We start from the raw sequence: 21,020 nt of genomic DNA, 5'->3' as shown, positions 1-21,020 counted from the left end.
TCAAAGCTTGATTTTAGCGAATTCCCCATGTAAGGAGTAAGCTATTACCCATAGTGCTCATAAGACATGGATATAGTGGTATAAGACATGGACCCGGGACCGATTTACTTTTTTGTTTTGAGGTCCCTAGAGGCCAAGAACACCGTCGTTTCAAATTCATTTATACACAGGATGTCCCGTAAGTAAACAGCCCTCATTTAAGTAGAAAAGACCCATGTTAGAAAAAAGTTCATCTTGAAATTTCAAAATGTTGGCCGTTTTAATTTTTTAAACTTAAATTACTAAAAAACGGCTCATTTTATGAAAAAATGCCAAAACCCTTTTATTTAGCATTTTTTATTCCCTATCATATTTGACCCACAACGCATGCATTAAAACGGCTGTTTTTGCTGCAGTATGACGAAAAGGAATTTCCGCAGTATCAAAAGTATACAGTATAAGGTATGTTCAGTAATATCTAATGGCTTATTGAGATTTTAAGGAAATTAAACACCTATTTTACACTCACCTACTTACACTAATGAGAATTTCCCAAAAAATTTCCTGAACTTAAAAAAATGGAAGTGCTGCTGGAAAAATACATTTTTTATATTATGAAAAGGATAGGATTTAATTGGACTCATATTTGACTTAAGATCAGTGCGTTGGCGTTGTATAAATATATAAAATAACAACGAAGCAAACAATAGAGTTTAGTTTCAAAGATAAATAAATGGCTTGTTTACAACAGAAAATCTCATGAACAATGTTTCGTACGGGATGTTTATTTTAATCTATAACCAAAACAATCGATTTTACCTAAGGCAATGAAAGTCTTGAATAAAGATGCTAATAAACTTTTGTTAAAACGCGAGATTATATTCCCCTTTATTAAAGAACACGTTTATAATTTATTTGTAAAGAGTTTCTTTGAACGGATGTTTACTGTACAAAGGCGGATTGCAACGATTTTAGAGTTTAGATTAGTGATTTAATAATTAGCTTTCAACAAAGTAGGATTTCTAAGATTTGTATATTTACGTACTCTAAGTATAATCGAGGTTATGTTCATTTGACCTTTTTCGTCTGAAGATTGTTCATTCTTTAATATTTAACTCAAGTTTAATGTTGTAAGGAAAACGTGAAACATGACTTTTAACAACCTTCTTATTATTTTACTACATTTCTTCCTTATCATGCAAATTTATATCATATTTTAAAAACTTAAAATATTTTCTTTATTCGAACATAACCTCCTTAACTCAATGTATGAATTGAAAAAAATATGTCTCATTAAAAATTATATCATTAAAATTTAAATCTATGGTTTTTAAATTTACTTCAGTTAGAAATATATAACGGATCCGGTAAATGCAAGGAATGTTTAATCTAAATCTAAAAACCTATTTTATGTAGTGTATCTAATAGTTTCAACATTAAAATTTAGGATAAACAACCATCAGTTCTGCTAAGGCAATAATCAAAACTGGGTTTTAAATATAAAAAATGTAGCCTAGTTATCACATAAACTTAGTGATATCCATTCCACAGCCTCACTGATATCACTTCAAAATCACTCGTAACTCGAGAAGGCATTGTCTTTTCATTCTCTGTTTTGGATATACAACGAAAATTTCAAAATCCCTCGCAGCATCCAACATATTATATTTCTAAATGCCACCATAAATGCATTTTTGTTTTGTCTAACAGGACGAACAGACGATTTATTACTTCGTAGAACTGATTGAATAGTTTTCCAATTAGGTTTGAGATTTGTAAAAACAATTCTTCTGAAGGAACATAAAAATATTACCTTTATTTTGAACTATATTGAACAAAATTGTAATTAAATGTGGTATTAAGAATGCAAAATAAAAAGTCTTTTACTATTAAAACTATTGGACGTTTTCTAGAAACCATAATTAAATAAATAAATACATAATTATAGTAATACACATACAGACATACACTATTAGATTTTTATATAATAGTATAGATAATAATTAATATATTAATTTAATAGTGTGATTTCTGCACAGTAAATCCATGCACCAATAATTAGTTTTTTTAATAAAAAAAATCGACATTTTGTTTGAAAATACACATGCTGACGTAGAAGGAAAACATACACATTAAATTGCTTGTTATTTAAATTGTAAGTGATAGTTACAGTAATAAATTTACTCACACAGAAAATTATTATAAATTTATTTAGCTAATGGAACTTACTTAAATACACCCAGTTATGATAACTTTAAAAACAAACATTTGAGAATACCCTGTCCTCTCTCATTTTCAAATATAATATGCAGGCTAATGTATACGTTACTGTTATACTGTTACTAATTAATTATCATATGTATGTTTTATATTTTGTCTGTCACTTGATGTAATAAAACACTACTTTCTAGAAAGAATAACAAATTTCTTGGTATTTTGTGTTTTATATTTCGTCCATTTACGTAGTTAATTACCTTTAAAATATTTTAATTTTTGGTAAATATAACGGATTTAAATACTTATAACGTAAGCGATTAAGACTTTGATTAAATGTCATAATTATTTATTGTTTGGACGTCAAATGGTGCCTACAGTTAAATGGCTTCATTGGAGTTAGTTCATCCTTATAAATTTTACCTTAACCTTTTATTGTTTCTTAACTAAAACTTTATTAGTGATAACAAAAAATGTTTACTAAGAAATCCACTTAGAACTCTAGATTTTCCCTGTGAGGGTTCTATAAAGCTTTAATTTGAATTTTTTCCTCGAAAAAATGTAATATTATCTTTTAAACATGATAAAAATACGGCATATTGATCGCCATTTTTAAAACTTGATTTTAAAATAAAAGCTGTTGATTCTGCTATGGAAATTAAACTATTTTCAAAATATGAAATTGCTTTTCAATGATCTTTGACACCTATTTAACGTGTATTAAGCCACGGAACGGTTTTACTACTACCTTTGACTATTAATACAACAACTTCTGTATCCAATAGTCAATGCTACTACTCATTGGGACACAATGTTTTATTTATTTTTAGAGGTTGGAAATGACATTGTTTGCCCTCCCAAAAAGCCCTGTGTATGGAACATATCGAGCAAAGCAAGGATTAGGCTGTATTAAAACATTTAGTACAGTATTAAAATTAACTGTAACAATATTGTACATTTTGTTTTTTCTGCAGTACTCGATCATATGTTTCACTGGCTTAGATTCCCCTTCTGTCGCGATAGACTGAGCCTTTGACTCACTAAAAAACTATTAAAGATATTCCAGAAAGGAAGTTCCTTGAAGGACAAAGTCAAGATTCACTTAATTAATTAGAGGAATACTTCCCACGCTTTTGTAACTTTTACTCTCAATTCTTGAAAATGTAAAGTTAATCCTCCATCTTTCGCAGCGTTACCATTTCTTAACAATTTAGACACTTCCAGAAAACTCATGAAAAATTTTAAATTTATAGAGAAAATCTATACTATACGGTAATGATGATACACAAGTTTATAGGAAAATGTTCCTTATCCCTCAATTCTTTGCTTTTTGTCCTAGTGTCAAGGATTTTTTTATTACTTCAGAATAGACCTAGGGGTCGCGGCATTATCACTTAGATAAAATCCATTGGTGATTTAGGGGCTCACTAACGCAGTTGAACTATTTAAAGAATTATTTTTTTACGAGACATGAAGTCTTTATGTTACTACAGTACAGGTGTAAGGAAAGTATATGTTCTTGAAAGCTTTTATTTAAAATAATTATTTATTTTACTGCTCATTATTTTGTTGTGAATTCAAAAGACTCTCTTTAACAATGATGACCAATTTACGCAACAAACCGTTACATTCACAACTGTCCTTACCTTTGTTTACACTTGACTCATTAGTACTGTAGCAGTTACTGGCGTTTCCGTTGTAAACCTTAATTTCCTGGAGTTTCAACGTCTTTGACAACTTCAGTTACTAAAATATTGTTTTAATTATTTCACTCGTCGTTGAATAGGTCTTTATAAAGTCTACAATCAGAGCTTTTGATTTTTAATGGCGTAGCTAATGCAAATATTGTGTAGTTAGTAGTCCAGGTTAAAATATTTTAGTTTCGGTTTGAGTGCGATGATGTTGACAAAATGCATTTAAAATTTTTTCTCCTGTACAAAAGTTAGATGAAAACCAAACACATTTTAAACCTCCATCAGCTGATCCATAAGGTTGTGACATTTTGCAAGAGGGTGTTATGACAAAATTTAGCTCAGAAGTTTAGTAAGTTAATTGGACACAACTACTTTATTGTATGTGATAGATCTAAATAGCTCAACTGGCGTTCATTGTTGTAAACTATATTCAACGCTGAAACTGTTGCAAGTTTCCTACATGACTGTACTTGTCTCTCAAAGGATATTGTGTTGTAAACAATCCTAAACCAGCTTTTGTTGCTAAAATCCCATTGTATTTAAACCTTTGACTATTAATACACAATAGTCAATGATTCAAACTAATAATCCCACGAGATTTCCTAGCTAGAAATTAATTGTTGTGAAATCTGTCATTTTAATATAATGTTTGGGTTTAAACCACTTTAGCAGATCTTTTGCATAAAAAGTAGTATTACTGATGGTTATAGGATACTACCTACATTTATATAATTGATAACATAATTATAAAGTCACACATACCCATGGCTTCCTGTAATACAAGGCAGCAACGTGACAAAAGTGGCAACGTCGCAATTCCGGCCTCCCGAAACAGCTGTTGCAATTCATAATGCTTCCGCACAACGTTTAAGTTTACACGTTATTGCCATAGCAACAGGTCGGCCGGTGCGACGTTGTCACACACCAACACTGGGAGCTTGTATAGAGTAGGCTATGACGTACAGTTTACAGAATATGCTGTTTAATTTGTATCAACCACATAAGTGACTGATCAAAATTAAAAAAAATAGATAAGTCGGTGCTCTATGAAATTCTAAGATCGAAAATATTACAAAATACTTCTCAGCCATAGAGTTTTTCGAAGATTCTAGGTGATCGGATGGACAATTGGTCTACATACAGACAAGACAGAGAGACATACATTGATTTTAGTGATGCAAAAACTAAGCTAAATTGTCAATTTAATTTCATACCATCATGAGCTACTTAATTGTATCATAGACTAAGCAACAAAAGGGAGTATGTTTTATCTTTGATTGTATTCATGCAACAGCAAACTACATGCGGATATAGCTAGTTTGGGATAACCTGAAGACCATTGTTAACATAACCATTATTCAGTGATGAATTGTTAACACCATTTGTTACCCGGACTGGTGAGTAATTTGCCAAATTGCTTAACCCAACTCAAACATGAATAAACATGAAGCAATTCGTTACGGTGCAACAATTCGTTTTGAGGCGTTTCTTGACGTTACCTTCTGTTATTTGAACAGGGCGAATTACCATCTTCAATCCATATTTGTCTACAATAGTAGTCTGGAAAGCATTCAGTGGTTGAACCTTGATTGAGTAATAATTGATTTTTTCCTTATCATTCTAGGACGATAAGTTTCAGCCCAGAACTGTTTCATGCATTACATCAGGTTTCCTAGAGGGTCGGGAATCGTCATATAGATGTTTCAACCGTTCCCTTTAAAAACTTATAAAATGCCACTGATGTAGAAACATACTTATAAACAAATAATAGTATACTTCATCATTAGGGCCTAAAAAGACTCTTTGTGGCCCGAGGTCAAGTTTTACGATCGAGGTCAGAAAATGAGCGAGGGTTAAAAAGTCACTCTTTGCCCGTGTGATGAACTGTATGTTTCGTCATATTGCATCATTAATTAACAAACGAAGTTAGAAAACGAATGTTTATGTAAAGATAACCGCTCAAAACGACTTCAAGTTTGTTTTAGATTCTGCTAAATGCAAATAAACAGCTGTTTAGTATGTGATTCAATCATTGCGTCCATTACGATTGTAATAAAGTACAATGTACCATCGATAGGTCGATCAATCGACAACAATAGGCTAAAGCCTTACCTAATAAATCAATTGATTAAATCATTTCGATCTGTTTCAAACTGTTTACAAAAGCTGATTTTTACTTCCTAGAGAAATGATTTTTATTCCCTAGAGAGGAAAAATGCTACTTTATACCCGCAACGCATGCACTAAAACGGTTTTTTTTTGCTGCAGTGCGACGAAAAATGCATTGGTGATCGGCGGGATTTGAACCCAGGACCTCAGGCTCCGAAGCACCGAGCTCTACCACTAGACCAGCTTGCTCCCCCATTCAGTAATAGTAAACATGTATTGATTACAGAGTGTTCCAACCTTTCAAAGCACAGATTCAACTATATAAATCAAGCTAAAAAATAGTTCAGTAGTAAAATATAGCTGTAATCTAAAAATTTTAAATAAATACCTAATATTTAATTGGGAAGAAATATCAAACCTAAATCACTTGTACAACAGTTTTAGAATACAATTGTAGAAATAGGAAGTTAAATCAGAGACAAAAGATAGAATACAAGAGGCAGAACAGAAAGGAGTGAAGAAAGAAAAGCTAAATCTTCTTCACTAAGAATAAAAACCGGTGAGCAAATAAAATGAACAATTGGTTACAGAAATGAACGATCTTTACTTAACGTCTTTCACTTTAGTTTTGGAAACTTTTGGTATAAAAATATAATGTTTGATCAGTTTTATAAGCACAAGGGTCTGATTTGCACACCGAAAGTATTACATTTAGGTCCTTAAAACCTTGCATTAATAAATTCAAGTTTTGAGAATCTCATAAAGTATAATAATTCATGTTTGCATCATACGTTTGTGGAGAGATGTGTTTTAATCTTTCTTTGGCTTGCGGCAAAGTTCTGTCAAATATGTCAGTTTCTTTGGTTCACAAAAGCAATAATAAAAGTCGCGAACATTCTTGTTTGTACTAAAACCTAATTTACATACTCTATTTTTATCCCGCCGTGTCTATAAATGCCAGGGGCGTTTTTATACGTTTGTAAAGAAATATAATTTTAACAATAATATAAATTTAAAAATTCTACTGTTGCTTTCTTAGATTTCTAATAAGTCATAAAAGTTTTCAAATGAATGTGTTTTTTAGAGGAAAATTTTACAGTGGGGACTTTAAATTTGGGTATAAAACTGCAATAAAGTACAATAGCAAAAAAACCGTTTGAAAATAGTCTATTTGTCTGCAGGTTTGCTGCGGCAGGGGTATTTTACCCTATTTTGGTTTTAGGGTAAAAAATGTTCAAATAATTGATATTTTTACAAAGCTACATTCATACAAACAATATGGAAATAGTTTTTTTTACAATTTAAGACAGAAGAAGATTTAAGATCTGAAACATGAATGAGTATGTTGAATAATCAGTGGAAGAAATAACAAATTTTAGTCCTAGGGGTAGCAGTAGCAAAAAATAATTTTATTTTAAATAGTTAACACAATGAAACAGATACTTATCACAATAATATTCTTAAAAAAAAATATATTGCTGAGAAATAAAATATGTTAAAATATTATACATTGTGGATTCTTTTACAAAGGCCAGTTTATTTTTGATTTAAAATCAATAATCAAAACTTACTGGTAATTGCCACTTTTGGTGAGTTTCTGACCATCAAAACGTGAAAGGTTTTCTCACGCTCGTACCAATGGCCTTTGACGCCATTGATATTTTTTCTAAATGCAACTAAGAAAAACTTTCTCCACTCTTTCACCAGGAAGTGCATTTTTCTGCCATCAGTTCTCAAGCTGGACGCGGAGGAGGTTAAGCAGTAATTTGTCTCCATCTGTTAAATTCATTTAATTTGACGCTGACCCCTCTCTTCCCTCCCCCTCTCCCCCCCCACAAACAACTTAAAACTCCTCTCTTCTTACCAGCTCTTACAACTCACCAAAATACTGAATGGGATGGTCACGAGTAGTAGTTTGAGCAGCTCACAATTAATTACTCATTCGCATGGACAATATTATTTTTTTAATTTATTTATTACAACATTTTCAATATTCAAAAATTTGGCACGATTGTAGGTCTTTAGATCTTGCGTCCTTCTTGAAAAGTGACGTTTTACAATAACAACCCCCCCCCCCCGAAATATAAAATTTCCTGTCCCTCAAACAAACTAGAAAATTTTTTTAAAGTTAAACTGTCCTATAATAACCCTTTTTATAAATTCCGCCCCCAACCTATTCTTATGGGAAATCAATTTTTAAGCTTCTGACTTTTTTTATTCGGAACAGAAGCCTTTTAAAAACTACTTTTCGGTAATAACCATCTTACAGTTATTTTTATTTGTATTGCCTTCTTGACTTCTTTACGCTTCTTGGTCTTGGCCTTTCACACCCCTCCCCTCAATCTTTTCTATAGTTACACTATAGAACTATACTTACACTAGGCACTGTTTTAAAATGTGTATTTTTTATATTTACTGAAAATATATTAAATTTATGGAAACAGTAAATATAATCGCTGTAATCTTTACAGTGTAAATCATTTCGAGTTTTAGTATTTTCATTCAATGCACGAATACCCAAAACACACTAGGTAGCCTATACATTTTCAGTCCGTTGCCTAAATCAAAATGAAGTTTAAAATTAATGGCCCAGGTAAGACTGTTAGTATTTTATATGGGACTATCTGGGGTAGTGTGCTGGACCTCCGTCCGTGGGTCCGGGCTCAAATCCCGCCAATCACAAATGTAATTTATCCAAGTGTTAATGCCAACCCCTAGATCGATCCTGAAGTAATGTGATAAACAATCCCGGGCAAGAATCTAGTATCCTAGAACAAGTCAAAAGTTTGTACTATTTTATACTATGAGTTAATCAACAACCATATTAACCTACAAACCGTTTAGTTCACGGTTTTCCCTACAAGGGTGCTCTAGATGTGGATTCCCTCGCTTGGAGGGACACACAAAGTGAGGTAAAGATCAGATGGGGTCGAGGTGAGATGGCAATTTGGATTTGCTTAAGATACCCTCTCCCAGGGGGAATCAACCCCTTTGATAACCTGAAGTGGCATAACTCATATCACTAAGGTATGCACCTTTAAACGCTTTTCTTTGTTTCAAGAGTTGAAATAAAAATATAAAAGTATTGCGCTTTAAAAATAAATACTCGGACAAAACAACAACTTGTAATTTTCTTGTTTCCTTTTTTCAACAGTTTTGATGTAGGTTCTGACTTTTGGTCTGCTTGATTCACAATATTTTCCGTCATAAATGCGGAATTATTCAAGCTAAGCAAACTGAATACATAAGCATAAACAAAATTACGTCACTGGCCCAAATGTCTATACTAATAGCCGCAAAAGCTGGTTTGTACCTTTTTTGACGGTTCCATTGAAATATTGATAAAAAAATTTTACTTTCGGGTCAGTGACGTCATCTTTTATGTTTATGATACATACTGGCTCTGTTCTAATATTAGTGGAGCTAAGTATTTAGAAAATCATATTTTCGTATATTGTTTATCTAATAATAAGCACACGGAACTATTTCCGTGAACAGCTGTTCGTATTTAACAGTAAAACAGTAATATTATATATGAACAGCTGTTACAATTGCTTAGAAAAAGCACATGTTATTACACCAACACAATATTGAATTCAAGTATGTCTAAAAGGTTGACAAAAGGAAAATGTCTTTAGTGAAACATACTATGTGAACGCGATAATTAACACAAACGCCTATTGATAACGATGGAGTTATATCAGGTTGTAACTTACCAGAAGGGATGATTTTCTTCGAAAAAGTAAACGTAAAATAATCTTTAAAATAACTGGACGGATTTTTAAGTCAGAAAAAGCTAAGACGTCAATTCTACCTAATTTGAAATTTTGAATTTTGAGTTTTTTCAGACGTGGAAATAGGACTGATCAGGAAACTTATAGATCTGTAAATTTAAGAAACCGTTATGACATAACCCCCAGACCAAATTAAACTTATTTTTAAAAGTTTTACTTATTCTTAGCCCCGAAATCTTAAATAATTTGCCTACAAGACTTAAAAAATCTTAAAACAAAAAAGTTTATTGGTGATTCATGGATTAGCTTTTAGAAATAGAAAATACTGATTATTTTTTTTACTCTGTTGTGTAGGACCTAATAAAATAAATAGTTTGAATAATATGTAGATACAAATATTTATAAATCTTGGAAAGGTTCATAATAGTGTTTATGTTTAAGAAACAGATAATGTGCAGAAGTTTTTCATGTTTCTTTTGTGTTTATAAATGAATAGAATAATATTTTACTAATGTGCCACCCACCATTACTCTTTGAGTTTATTGTATCAAAGTAGATTGTGCAAATCCACCAGATCAGGTTGATTAACCTTGGTGGTTATTGTTTCGTGTACTCTAATATTTCTTAATTGCACAGTTGTATGTAATATTGAAACAATAAAGATTTTTCCAATATGTATATAATATATATAATTTGTTTGTCTTACCAATTCTCTGTGTTCTTACGGAGTTAAAGAACTGCTTCCGCTGCATTGTAACTGAAAAATAATGAATAGTCTGTACATTATGTACTCCCTATTGTGAGTTTGTGAACTAAAAATAGGAATTAAATAAGGATGTGCAGTGGGCCTGAAAACAAACAAATGTAGTACTTGCTCCTCAGTCAAAAGTAAGGAAGATGGATGTGTTAATCACAGTTGATTTCGCACCAAGTGTTTTTGTTGACTGTTAATTACATTTTACAAGACAGAAATAGCTACATCTGTACTTGTTAGTGTCCATCAAGTTGGATTGTTTTTTTTTATTTTATCTATAGTATATTATTATAGTGTTATTTTACTATAATTTCAAACTCGTAGCACAAATTGAATTGTTTAAATGAATTTCGTATTTTCACAACTTTTTAATCCAAATTCTTTATTAGCGAATTTCTCATAAGGTTAAAACTATTGTCATAGGTCTCATGAGTTGTCTTCGAAGCACTTTGAATAACATATAAGGCATTGAATAACAAGAAACAAAACATGACCTCTACAGAAATCTGATAAATAATTATGAGTAATTTACCAAGGGAGTATGTTGAACCTTATGCTTAGCTTTGTGATATATAATAACTTTTTTAAAAAGATTCACTTAATCAATCGAAACTTTTTTCAATGACTTACCAACTGGTTCTCTGACTGTGGGATACAATTTACTTGAAACAGAGACTAACTGTATTAACTGACCAGGGAATCCATTTTTTATTTCAATTCCAATTTTTCACTTGTTACTACAACATATTACACTTTCACTAATGTACTAAAAAGTATATAGCACCATATTCATTGATTACACTTAGGCCTATCTTTCACTACTTGAACTGCACTGTATTTTATACACCTGACTAATACACCATCACTTTGAAGAACACCACTTTCAAGAACACTCATCCTACACTCATCTCGTTTTGGCTTAAAATACCTACTTTGTATGGTCGCCATTTCAATGAAAAGTATTAAAGTATAAAGTATAGAGACAAGTGCAACTGACATACTAAATAACATACTGAAATACTGAGTAACTGAGGCCTGAGATCAGTGAGTGCGCGGGAGTCTTATCACTGATTGTGGTTTCCGGTGCAGCAAAATCCTGTGAAAACCTAAATCATTTAAACTTACAGTTACTTTTTCATGGATAGTTGGACCAAAAGACATTTTAAGATTCTACGTAATTTATGCTTGTATATAACACCGTATAACTTTGTCCTTATTTACTGTTAAACTTAACCTTGCATCTGTAATCTTCAAGAAGAACTGGTAATATTGGAATGAATATAAAATTGAAATGAAAACTTCACCAATATTTTAAGAATTTTTAATTTCATGAGGCCTTTCGCCAGCTATGCTAGCATCATCATACATCAATCACAGTTTTGCTATTTCATAGCAGCGAAAGGCCTCATGAAACTAAAAATTCTTAAAATATTGGCGAAGATTTTATTTCAAATTTATACTTGCATTTGTAGTCTAGTGCCTTTGTAAGGAATATATTGTAGTTGATAAATAAATATATATCTATTGCATTACCTACATGATGTTACAATACCTACATTAAACTTGGTACTGTATAATCAATGCTCTTAAGAGGGTAATTTATTTACCTGAATAGATTTCCGTATGGTAATCATATCTAACCATATTATCTAACTAGTGAAAATCCTGATTTCTAATTGGTTACCTGGCTCTTCACTTTATCCTTGATGGTGGAAGTGGGTAACATAGCTGACCCTGATAACTAAGCTGTGAGTAGCCTGTAAATATATTACAGATATTTTTATAAATGTATGGTTCAACTAGGGTTTACTCTTTTCTCTATTAATTTGAAATCAAAATAAACGGTGTTTCTGCAGCTAGCCTCTAAAATTACAGCTGATGCACTATCAGCTGTATGGGGGCATCATTCAAAGTAACTCTGAAAAGAATTAAATATAGACTGTCAGCCGTGCTGCGGTTACCATGGTTACCATAGGTTCCGGCGCACACCGCTGTAGTTTACGTAGCGCGTACGCCGTAACTACATGGCGCTCCAAGCGGTGTGCGCCAGAAGCTATGGTAACCGCAGCACAGCTGACGGTCTATGCTCTGAGTCAATTACTAGTAGAGACATGTTTACAGTAGATATTATAAACCTACGTTTATTCTTAGGACTATGGCACTAAGGGAGCGCGGTTTTGTGGGGTTTTGTGGGGTTATTTCATGAAATAATCTCATCCTACTAGCATATACACTAGCATACACGAAAACAAAAGTAAATAAAGACACCCCACATTCTACTCTCCCCTCGACCACATTTGACACTTCCACTTGTCCCCAGGGTAGCCATGCTGTGGATGACGGTAGCAGCCGCGTGTATGGCCGCGCTGCTCGCCCCGGTCTCCGCCCTCTCACCTAGACTTCCATGGTTCGACGCAGAGGATGTCCTCCCGCAGGAGCTGTCAGAGGATGAACCCATCTGGAGGAGAGACCTTGGAGATGGTAGGGAGATATCACACTTTCATCGTTCATTGTGAAATATATATCAGGAATTGTTACTTTTTAAGTGCATGACTTGAGTTTCTATACATATAAATTTAAGAAGGTTAATCTAATTTTACTGTTTGGGAGACAATACACATACAAACAATAAATTGGTACTTAGGTACTATACCGACCACACCAGTCCACAACTAAAAACTATAACCTAACCTAACCTAAGGGTGGTTAGGTTAGGTTAGGAAGATTTTGTTATTTAAACCTCAGAGTAATAAAACCAAATTTTGTTTTATTACTCTGAGTTTAAACTAATTAAATCTTATTTGAAAGTCGATTTATCGGTGTGATCGGTATAATACGTAAGTACCAAATAATTTTGGTCAAGAAGCTGATTTCTTAAGAGATATGTATTGGATACCTGAATTATTATTCGGGTAGGACTTTGGAGCTGGTGAATCGTACTCTTTTACCATCGTAAAATATAAATATGTGTAGATAAAATTAATTTTGTGAAGTGTTGAGTCTGGATTGTTCCATAGCAAAACCAAATCGGGAGATATTTGGGTATATCACTCTTTTGAAGGTTAAAAGAGGGTTACTAAGATAAAAATTGCGATAAAAACACAAGTAGTGACTTAAAGTTGTACTAATTCTAGGTTTAACACCCTTCCCTTCAAGGTTTGTGAGAACAAACGGATTATTATTTCTACTAAAAGAGACTAGAGGTCGTCCAGTGGTCGAAAACTCGACCAAAGATATGTAATGTATAGACTTTTATATTTTCAACCCACGCTGTAAATTAAACATGTGATTGGTATTTCTTCCATTTGTTTTAATTTTCTGTTTATATTTCGTCACCAGCCTGGCAACCCATAAGGCCCATGTCATTTTTTATTTTAAATTAATTTGTTGTGCTTATCTTTGAGTCCATTTTAGTTTATAAAGGGATTCTGCACATCTACAGGAAAATATCTTTCTAACTGTATAAGTAGATTTTCCCTGCGATGCACACGAGCTGAGAAAAAAGTCCACTAGTTATTAAATATGTAGTTTTTTCTTTCAAATGTGCTCTAGTTTATACAATTGAAATACTTGTAATTGAAAAATAATATTAATTTATAATTAAGTTATCTACAAGCATTTCTGAGTTTAAACTAGTTTTCAGATAACTTAAATTACAGCTTAAAAAAACACATTGTACTGACACAACGATAGAAGGGTAAGCCAATTTGTACTATTGATAATAATAGTAGCCAACTAAAACTGTGGTCAATAATATTAGTAAGCAATTAAAGTTTAGCCAACATCGCTAAATAAGTCTATAAAATTAGTTACATGGGTAAAGGATTTAATGTATCCAAATTACCATATTTGGCTTCAAGTTGGGTTGGCCCGTAAAGTATTGGCGATGTCAAAAACAGTGTCTTTTGAAGCACGCCTCTTTGACATTTAGCCTTTGTGGGAATAAAATTCTCGTATAAATGTCCTTTTTAACATTGTTATCATTGTGAAACTATCGTTTGTATAAGTCAATTATAACATCTTGTCTATTTGTTTATTAGAAAAAATATATATTCTGTTATGCATAACCATGAGTTTAATTTAATTTGTGTATTCCAACAATGTAATATTATTTTTGGACTACCCCTACAAGTATTAGATATTTTTTGAAATCGATTTGTGTCAAATTATAATTTTGTACAAAATAGTATTAAGGGTAGTATTGCCAAGTCCGTCCATTCACATTCTGTGGTGGGTGGTTACTTAGTATTCTCTTCGACAGAGCACGTATTTGACCACGAATGCATAATTTATTTCTGAGGTTATCCAGGCATTAAACTGATCAGACCACTTCACGTGAGTCACTTCAGTGAACCACACTTCATTCATGTACTGAGCTAAGCCTACATGAAGTTAACACTTCATTTGAACACAGTAAATGTAAAACACGTGAGACAAGTGACCCACTATTCGAACTTAGTAATTTTAGCAAGAAAAACTTCATTGTTGCTAGTTAGACCTTTTGGTGTTTTTTACGCAGATTTGTAAAGTGCGTCTCCAACATTTTGCAATATATACAATAATGTTGTAAACATTAACAAGACGGTAAATATTTATAAATTATATTAAATGGACGATTAATGTTTGCCTTCCTCACTCCATCATCAGGTCCAGAAACCTCATCTCATAAAGCTTTACAGTATCCATAATCCCAAAGTACCCATGAACTTTTGAGAAAACTACAAGTCACACCCCTATAAATCATATACTTTTAATTCGTCATGACGAGAAACTTTGCGCAAAACTATCCATTATTACATCAGTTGCCCTTTATGGTCGTAATCCCTTTATAAAGGAAACTTTCCATATACCTAATGTTAAAAATACCTCAGCTATACTTATTTGTATATTATTCTTTTAATTTATTACCTCATGAAAATAAGGTGTGATTATTTGATTGTATAACTTTATTCTGTTTTGTTTATCGGCTTTTATTTCCTTAACCTTCAATAATAACCCAATAATAATAAAAAATATTAATAAAAATATAATAATAAATAAAAAAATAATAAATAATCTATATTATTAAAACGAAACAGTGTTTTTTTATATCACGATTCTGAATCAACCACTCGACGGATTTTCATGATTTTTGTGTTGGTTTGAGAACTAGGGAATTTTAGTTTAGAGCCCCAGTTTTTTTAGAAATGAAGTTTTAATTTTGAAAAAGTCTAGCAGCCGACGCTAAGATTCTAAACTAGCTTTTGGCATAAAATAATTTGCTTAACATAACAGCTGTAAACATTCAGCTTTTGTGTCACAAATTCAGCATTTGGATAAAAATGTAAAGACATACTTAGGGTTGACTTATTTATACTATGTGTAATGCTAATCATTGATACGTTCAATTCTTCTGTAAGAGGATGACAGATTAATTAAATATACATAGCAAAATACTAGGATGTTCGAATTATTTTTTGAAGCAATCTTTGTAATCTTCTATTTGTTTTAGAGCAATATAATTTGTTTTAACTAACAGCTGGTTAAATATAAACTATGGAACTATGAGGTTCTCTTATTTTGTCATTGATTATAGGAAATAAGTAAGATTAGTAGAGATAATTATACCACAGTTTTAACCAAAATTAATTAAATCACAGTACAAATCGAGGCTCTGTACACGAGTCTTAATAAAAAAAAAGGATAAATGCAAATTATTTTACTGCTACACTTTTCAAAGGAAAGATTAGAAAAATAACAATGTTTACATGTTTTAATTCTTCATGGTAGCTTTTTGTTTACAATTAATGTTTGTCTGCTTTAACTTTGTTTGTATTAGGCCCGGAAATATTGACGTCATATAAAGAAGATCAAGAATAATCAGGAATCACGATTTTAAATTACCACCCCAACCTCAGCCGGGTTTTGTACAAAGATAAACAGATGGATGACATAGATTAAACACAATGTCAACATTGACCTAGGATACTGCAATTAGACAAACCATCCTTTTATGAAATCGTGTTCAGTTGTGGTTACGTTTGGGGGCGCTTTTATTTCAACTATGAATATTAGTTTGAATCAGCTAATATGGGAAATTACGATGTACATTTATTCAATGAGGGTGGGTCATTATCAAGGATAGAACTGATAATGGGATGGATAATAAACATTGACAATTACGTCATTAGCTTTACTAACGTGTTAGGGAATAAGCTATTACCGTAGTACTCATGGTAAGACCTGGACCCGGGACCGATTTATTTTTTCGTTTTGAGGTCCCTAGAGGCCAAAAACACCATCCGTTAAAATTCATATATATATATATATATGTATGTCCGTCAGCACGATAACTTGAGCAAAAATGATCCGATTTCGATGAAATTTGGTACAAACGTGTAAACCTACATTTATTCGAACGAGTTCGCGAACCACCATGATCGGACTATGGGAACGGGGGTTTATGGGGGGTTTATGGGGTAAAAATAGGGTTTTCCCATTTTTGACCCTAAAAACACAAAATTTTACAATTTATTTCCAAACCATTTTGTAGAGCTTAAAGAAACAAATAATTTAGTATATTGAAGCGTTATTGTGCGCCTAATGGTTACAGAGAAAATTCCAAAAAATTGTAAATTTAAAATCCCTATGTTATTCTTATGGAGAATAAGTCAACTGTTGTAGTTTACTTGTAATAATATAACGAGGTGTTAGCCCGTCCTACGTACGGGAATTCAGTAGTCAGTTAAAACCGTGAACGATTCAGATCAGCTAGTTTACACATATGTAGACAAAGTTTCTTGCAGTTTTAATACAAAACAGATCGTAAATAAAACTGTTAAAAAAAATCTTGTAAACATATGTTGTGTGACAAAATATGTTTTATTCCATCATAGGCCTATACCACGGAGGCCGTGCCTATACGATAGGTATGCATTTCAAATCCGATAATTTTACAATAAAACAGCAATTCTGCAATTTTTACGATGTGAAAAGCGTTGAAGTGAGATTGGCAGACGATTCGCACAGACGCACACTGATTATAAGTAGCCTACAGTAGAGAGAGTAATAGTCAATTGAGAAGTGTATAGTTGTGTAGACCTAGTCAACGATACCACCTTCCATTGCATACCTGCCTCTTCCATAATTATTACCACCACAATACAACTACTATACACGATTTCCAGTAGGTCTGATTAGAAACGACCTAAAATAAAACGATACTATCCAATAAAATTCACAGTACACATAATTTAACTTTGGTGTCCTAACATAAAAACTAATCGTCACACCTATCCTTTATATAAATTTCACTGCATTAATTGCTAAATAAATAAGTGTAAACAAAGAAAATTAAAAACAATAACAGTTTGTTTTGAAACAGCTGTTTGGTTCAAATAACATTCATTTGAACATTCATTTGGTCACATGTAGCAGGAATATAAAAAGTAAACACGCTAGTAAAGCTAATGACGTAATTGTCAATGTTTATTATCCATACCATTATCAGATCTATCCTTGATAATTACCCACCCTCATTGAATAAATATACATCATAATTTCCCATATTAGTTAATTTAAACTACAATATATTCATAGTTGAATAATAATTCATAGTTAGATAAAAGTTATATTTTCACGTTTGGGGGCGCTGATATAGGCACCCCCAAACGTAACCACAACCTTTTTTTTATTTTTTATTTTTTATTTATTTATTTACTTTACAATCTGTTCTATCATATATTGAACAATAAGTAAATACTATGTAATACAAAAAATTTACTTTGGAACATTAAAAATAGCTGTTAAGCACTCTCAACAACAATTTTTTCAATAAAAACACTTTACAAAAATCTGTAGGGCAGGTCCAGGATTGATAGCCTCTTAAGTCTGTAAATTGTATCCACGTTGTTTAATAAGTTAAGAGCTAAATAATTTTGATGAGATTCCAATTTCGTAATATATCGTTCACTTATGGTCATGATTTCGTCCTTAACTGTAGGCATCTTAAGATCTTGATGTAGTGTTCTATTGCTGACATACCATGGTGCATTTGTTATCTTCCTCAGCATTGTCGATTGGTATCTTTGGAGAATTTCTATATTAGAAGTACTCGCTGAGCCCCATAGTTGCACTCCATATGTCCAGATTGGTTTCAATATAGTTTTATATGGCAATAATTTATTTTCTAGACTAGGTTTTGATTTTCTTCCGATGAGCCAATTTAACTGATTAGATTTTAAATTTAGTTGTTGCCGTTTTCTCCAAATGTGTGTTTTCCAAGTTAACTTCCTATCTAAATGGATACCAAAACTGAATACGATTTCATAAAAGGATGGTTTGTCTAATTGCAGTATCCTAGGTCAATGTTGACGTTGTGTTCAATCTATGTCATCCATCTGTTTATCTTTGAACGTATAAAACCCGGCAGAGGTTGTGGTGGTAATTTAAAATCGTGATTCCTGATTATTCTTGATCTTCTCTTTATGACATCAATATTTCCGGGCCTAATCCAAACAAAGTTAAAGCAGACAAACATGAATTGTAAACAAAAAGCTACAATGAAGAATTTAAAACATGTAAACATTGTTATTTTTCTATTCTTTCCTTGAAAATTGGAGCAGTAAAATAATTTGCATTTATCCTTTTTTATTAAGACTCTTGTACAGAGCCTCGATTTGTACTGTGGTTTAATTAATTTTGGTCTATAGTATTTTAAACTGTGTTCTACTAATCTTACTTATTTCCTATAATCAATGACAAAATAAGAGTAAATAAAATAACCTCATAGTTCCATAGTTTATATTTAACCAGCTGTTAGTTAAAACAAATTATATTGCTCTAAAACAAATCGAAGATTACAAAGATTGCTTTAAAAAATAATTTAAACATCCTAGTATATTTTACTATGTATATTTAATTAATCTGTCATCCTCTTACAGAAGAATTGAGCGTATCAATGATTATCATTACACATAGTATAAATAAGTCAACCCTAAGTATGTCTTTACATTTTTATCCAAATGCTGAATTTGTGACACAAAAGCTGAATGTTTACAGCTGTTATGTTAAGCAAATTATTTTATGCCAAAAGCTAGTTTAGAATCTTAGCGTCGGCTGCTAGACTTTTTAAAAATTAAAACTTCATTTCTAAAAAACTGGGACCCTAAACTAAAATTATGGCTTCGACATTCCCTAGTTCTCAAAATTATCTTTCTTTCAACACAAAAATCATGAAAATCCGTCGAGTGGTTGATTCGGAATCGAGAAATAAAAAAAACACTGTTTCGTTTTAATATTATAGATAATAAATAATATAATTCTATAATAAATAGCCTAACCTATCAATAGCTTTATTAATACTTTTGAAGTCAAACGGGGTGAAGACCGTGGGTAACAGCTAGTAAAGTTAAATATGAAATTGCGTTTGAATTGCTTCAGTAATTTCACTTCAGTAAATTACTTACTGGAAAAGTAATTTCTAACAGAAAATATTAGTGTACAAAACACAAACGTTTCTTAAGAACTGAATATTCCTAAAACGCAGTTCCTACAAAGATAATTTCTAAGAAATCAATTCTGGACCTCATTTTAAAAATTGGGTAAAAAATCTATTTATGTTTCTAAGAAAAGGTTGGCATTAATAGCAACGAGAAAACGCTTTATAAGAAGTTTAATTTATTATTCAAACAGAATTTGTAATTACGTTTAAAATTTCCGCATTTGTTTTTGAATTCCAAAGAAATTATGATGGCTCATGTTCTATTAAAGCGTTCCAAACATACTCTTCCTCCTAAACCCTTATTTTGCATAATCAAAATGCTAAATTTACCCGTTTTAGAGTATCAAACGTCTTAAATTTAACATTTTTGTTGTCCTATTTTCCCTATAGATTTGTTATCCTTATGGATCATTTGAAGACAACTTAAAGGGTTTCTTGGCAGAATACGTTGAGCGAGTTTTATGTTTTAATTGTTTAATAATTGTCCTTACGCCATCTTACAAATTTAACTAAATAAAGAATTGTATTTATAAGAAGTTTCTTGACGTATGGTAACCCAAGACTAAAGTGCAACATAATATAACTGAAAATTATTAAAAATAAGATTTAACTGTTTCTTATTTTTATACTGCGTAAGGTAAACCCACCAGTAGCTGACAGTATAAGAAACTATACGCACTTAATAATCCGTGGTTTTGAATAAATAGGAACTAAAGAGATATTACGGATTTTATGTGATTCTAAATTTAGTGTAGTTTTCAAATTTGTCATACAAAAAGGGTTTTTAAATATATTTTATAACATTTTTAAACTTAATTCAACCTTTGTACGTGTTCCAATGGCTGACAGTGAAAAAAGTGCTTGTACCAGTAGCTGACTGTCGGTTGTCCCAGTAGCTGACACTGGAACTATAAATGTACTAGCCTGCTAAACCTAAGGGTTTTATAATTTATAAGACGAATAAAATCTAACTTAATAATTAAATAATAAAATTATGTAAAACGTTATTAAGAAAAATTATTTTACATATTTTAAAATAAAAAATATTTACATTA

At 31.7% G+C, this 21,020-nt stretch overlaps 1 protein-coding gene across 1 annotated transcript in view; it reads left to right on the top strand.

The window, feature by feature from the left end:
• LOC128992528 (uncharacterized) overlaps positions 1–21,020 on the top strand; it is a 154,895-nt gene that overhangs the window by 131,155 nt on the left and 2,720 nt on the right. Inside the window, exon 2 of the mRNA XM_054416149.1 lies at positions 12,805–12,965. Coding sequence (XP_054272124.1) covers positions 12,805–12,965 — 161 coding nt within the window. The remainder of the gene's footprint in view (positions 1–12,804; positions 12,966–21,020) is intronic.

This window comes from Macrosteles quadrilineatus, unplaced genomic scaffold (assembly GCF_028750875.1).
Source record: "Macrosteles quadrilineatus isolate MER2022 unplaced genomic scaffold, UCM_ALF_1.0 Scaffold_4__1_contigs__length_99947679, whole genome shotgun sequence".
NCBI classification, from domain to species: domain Eukaryota; kingdom Metazoa; phylum Arthropoda; class Insecta; order Hemiptera; family Cicadellidae; genus Macrosteles; species Macrosteles quadrilineatus.
This window is presented reverse-complemented; position numbering and strand designations above follow the sequence as displayed.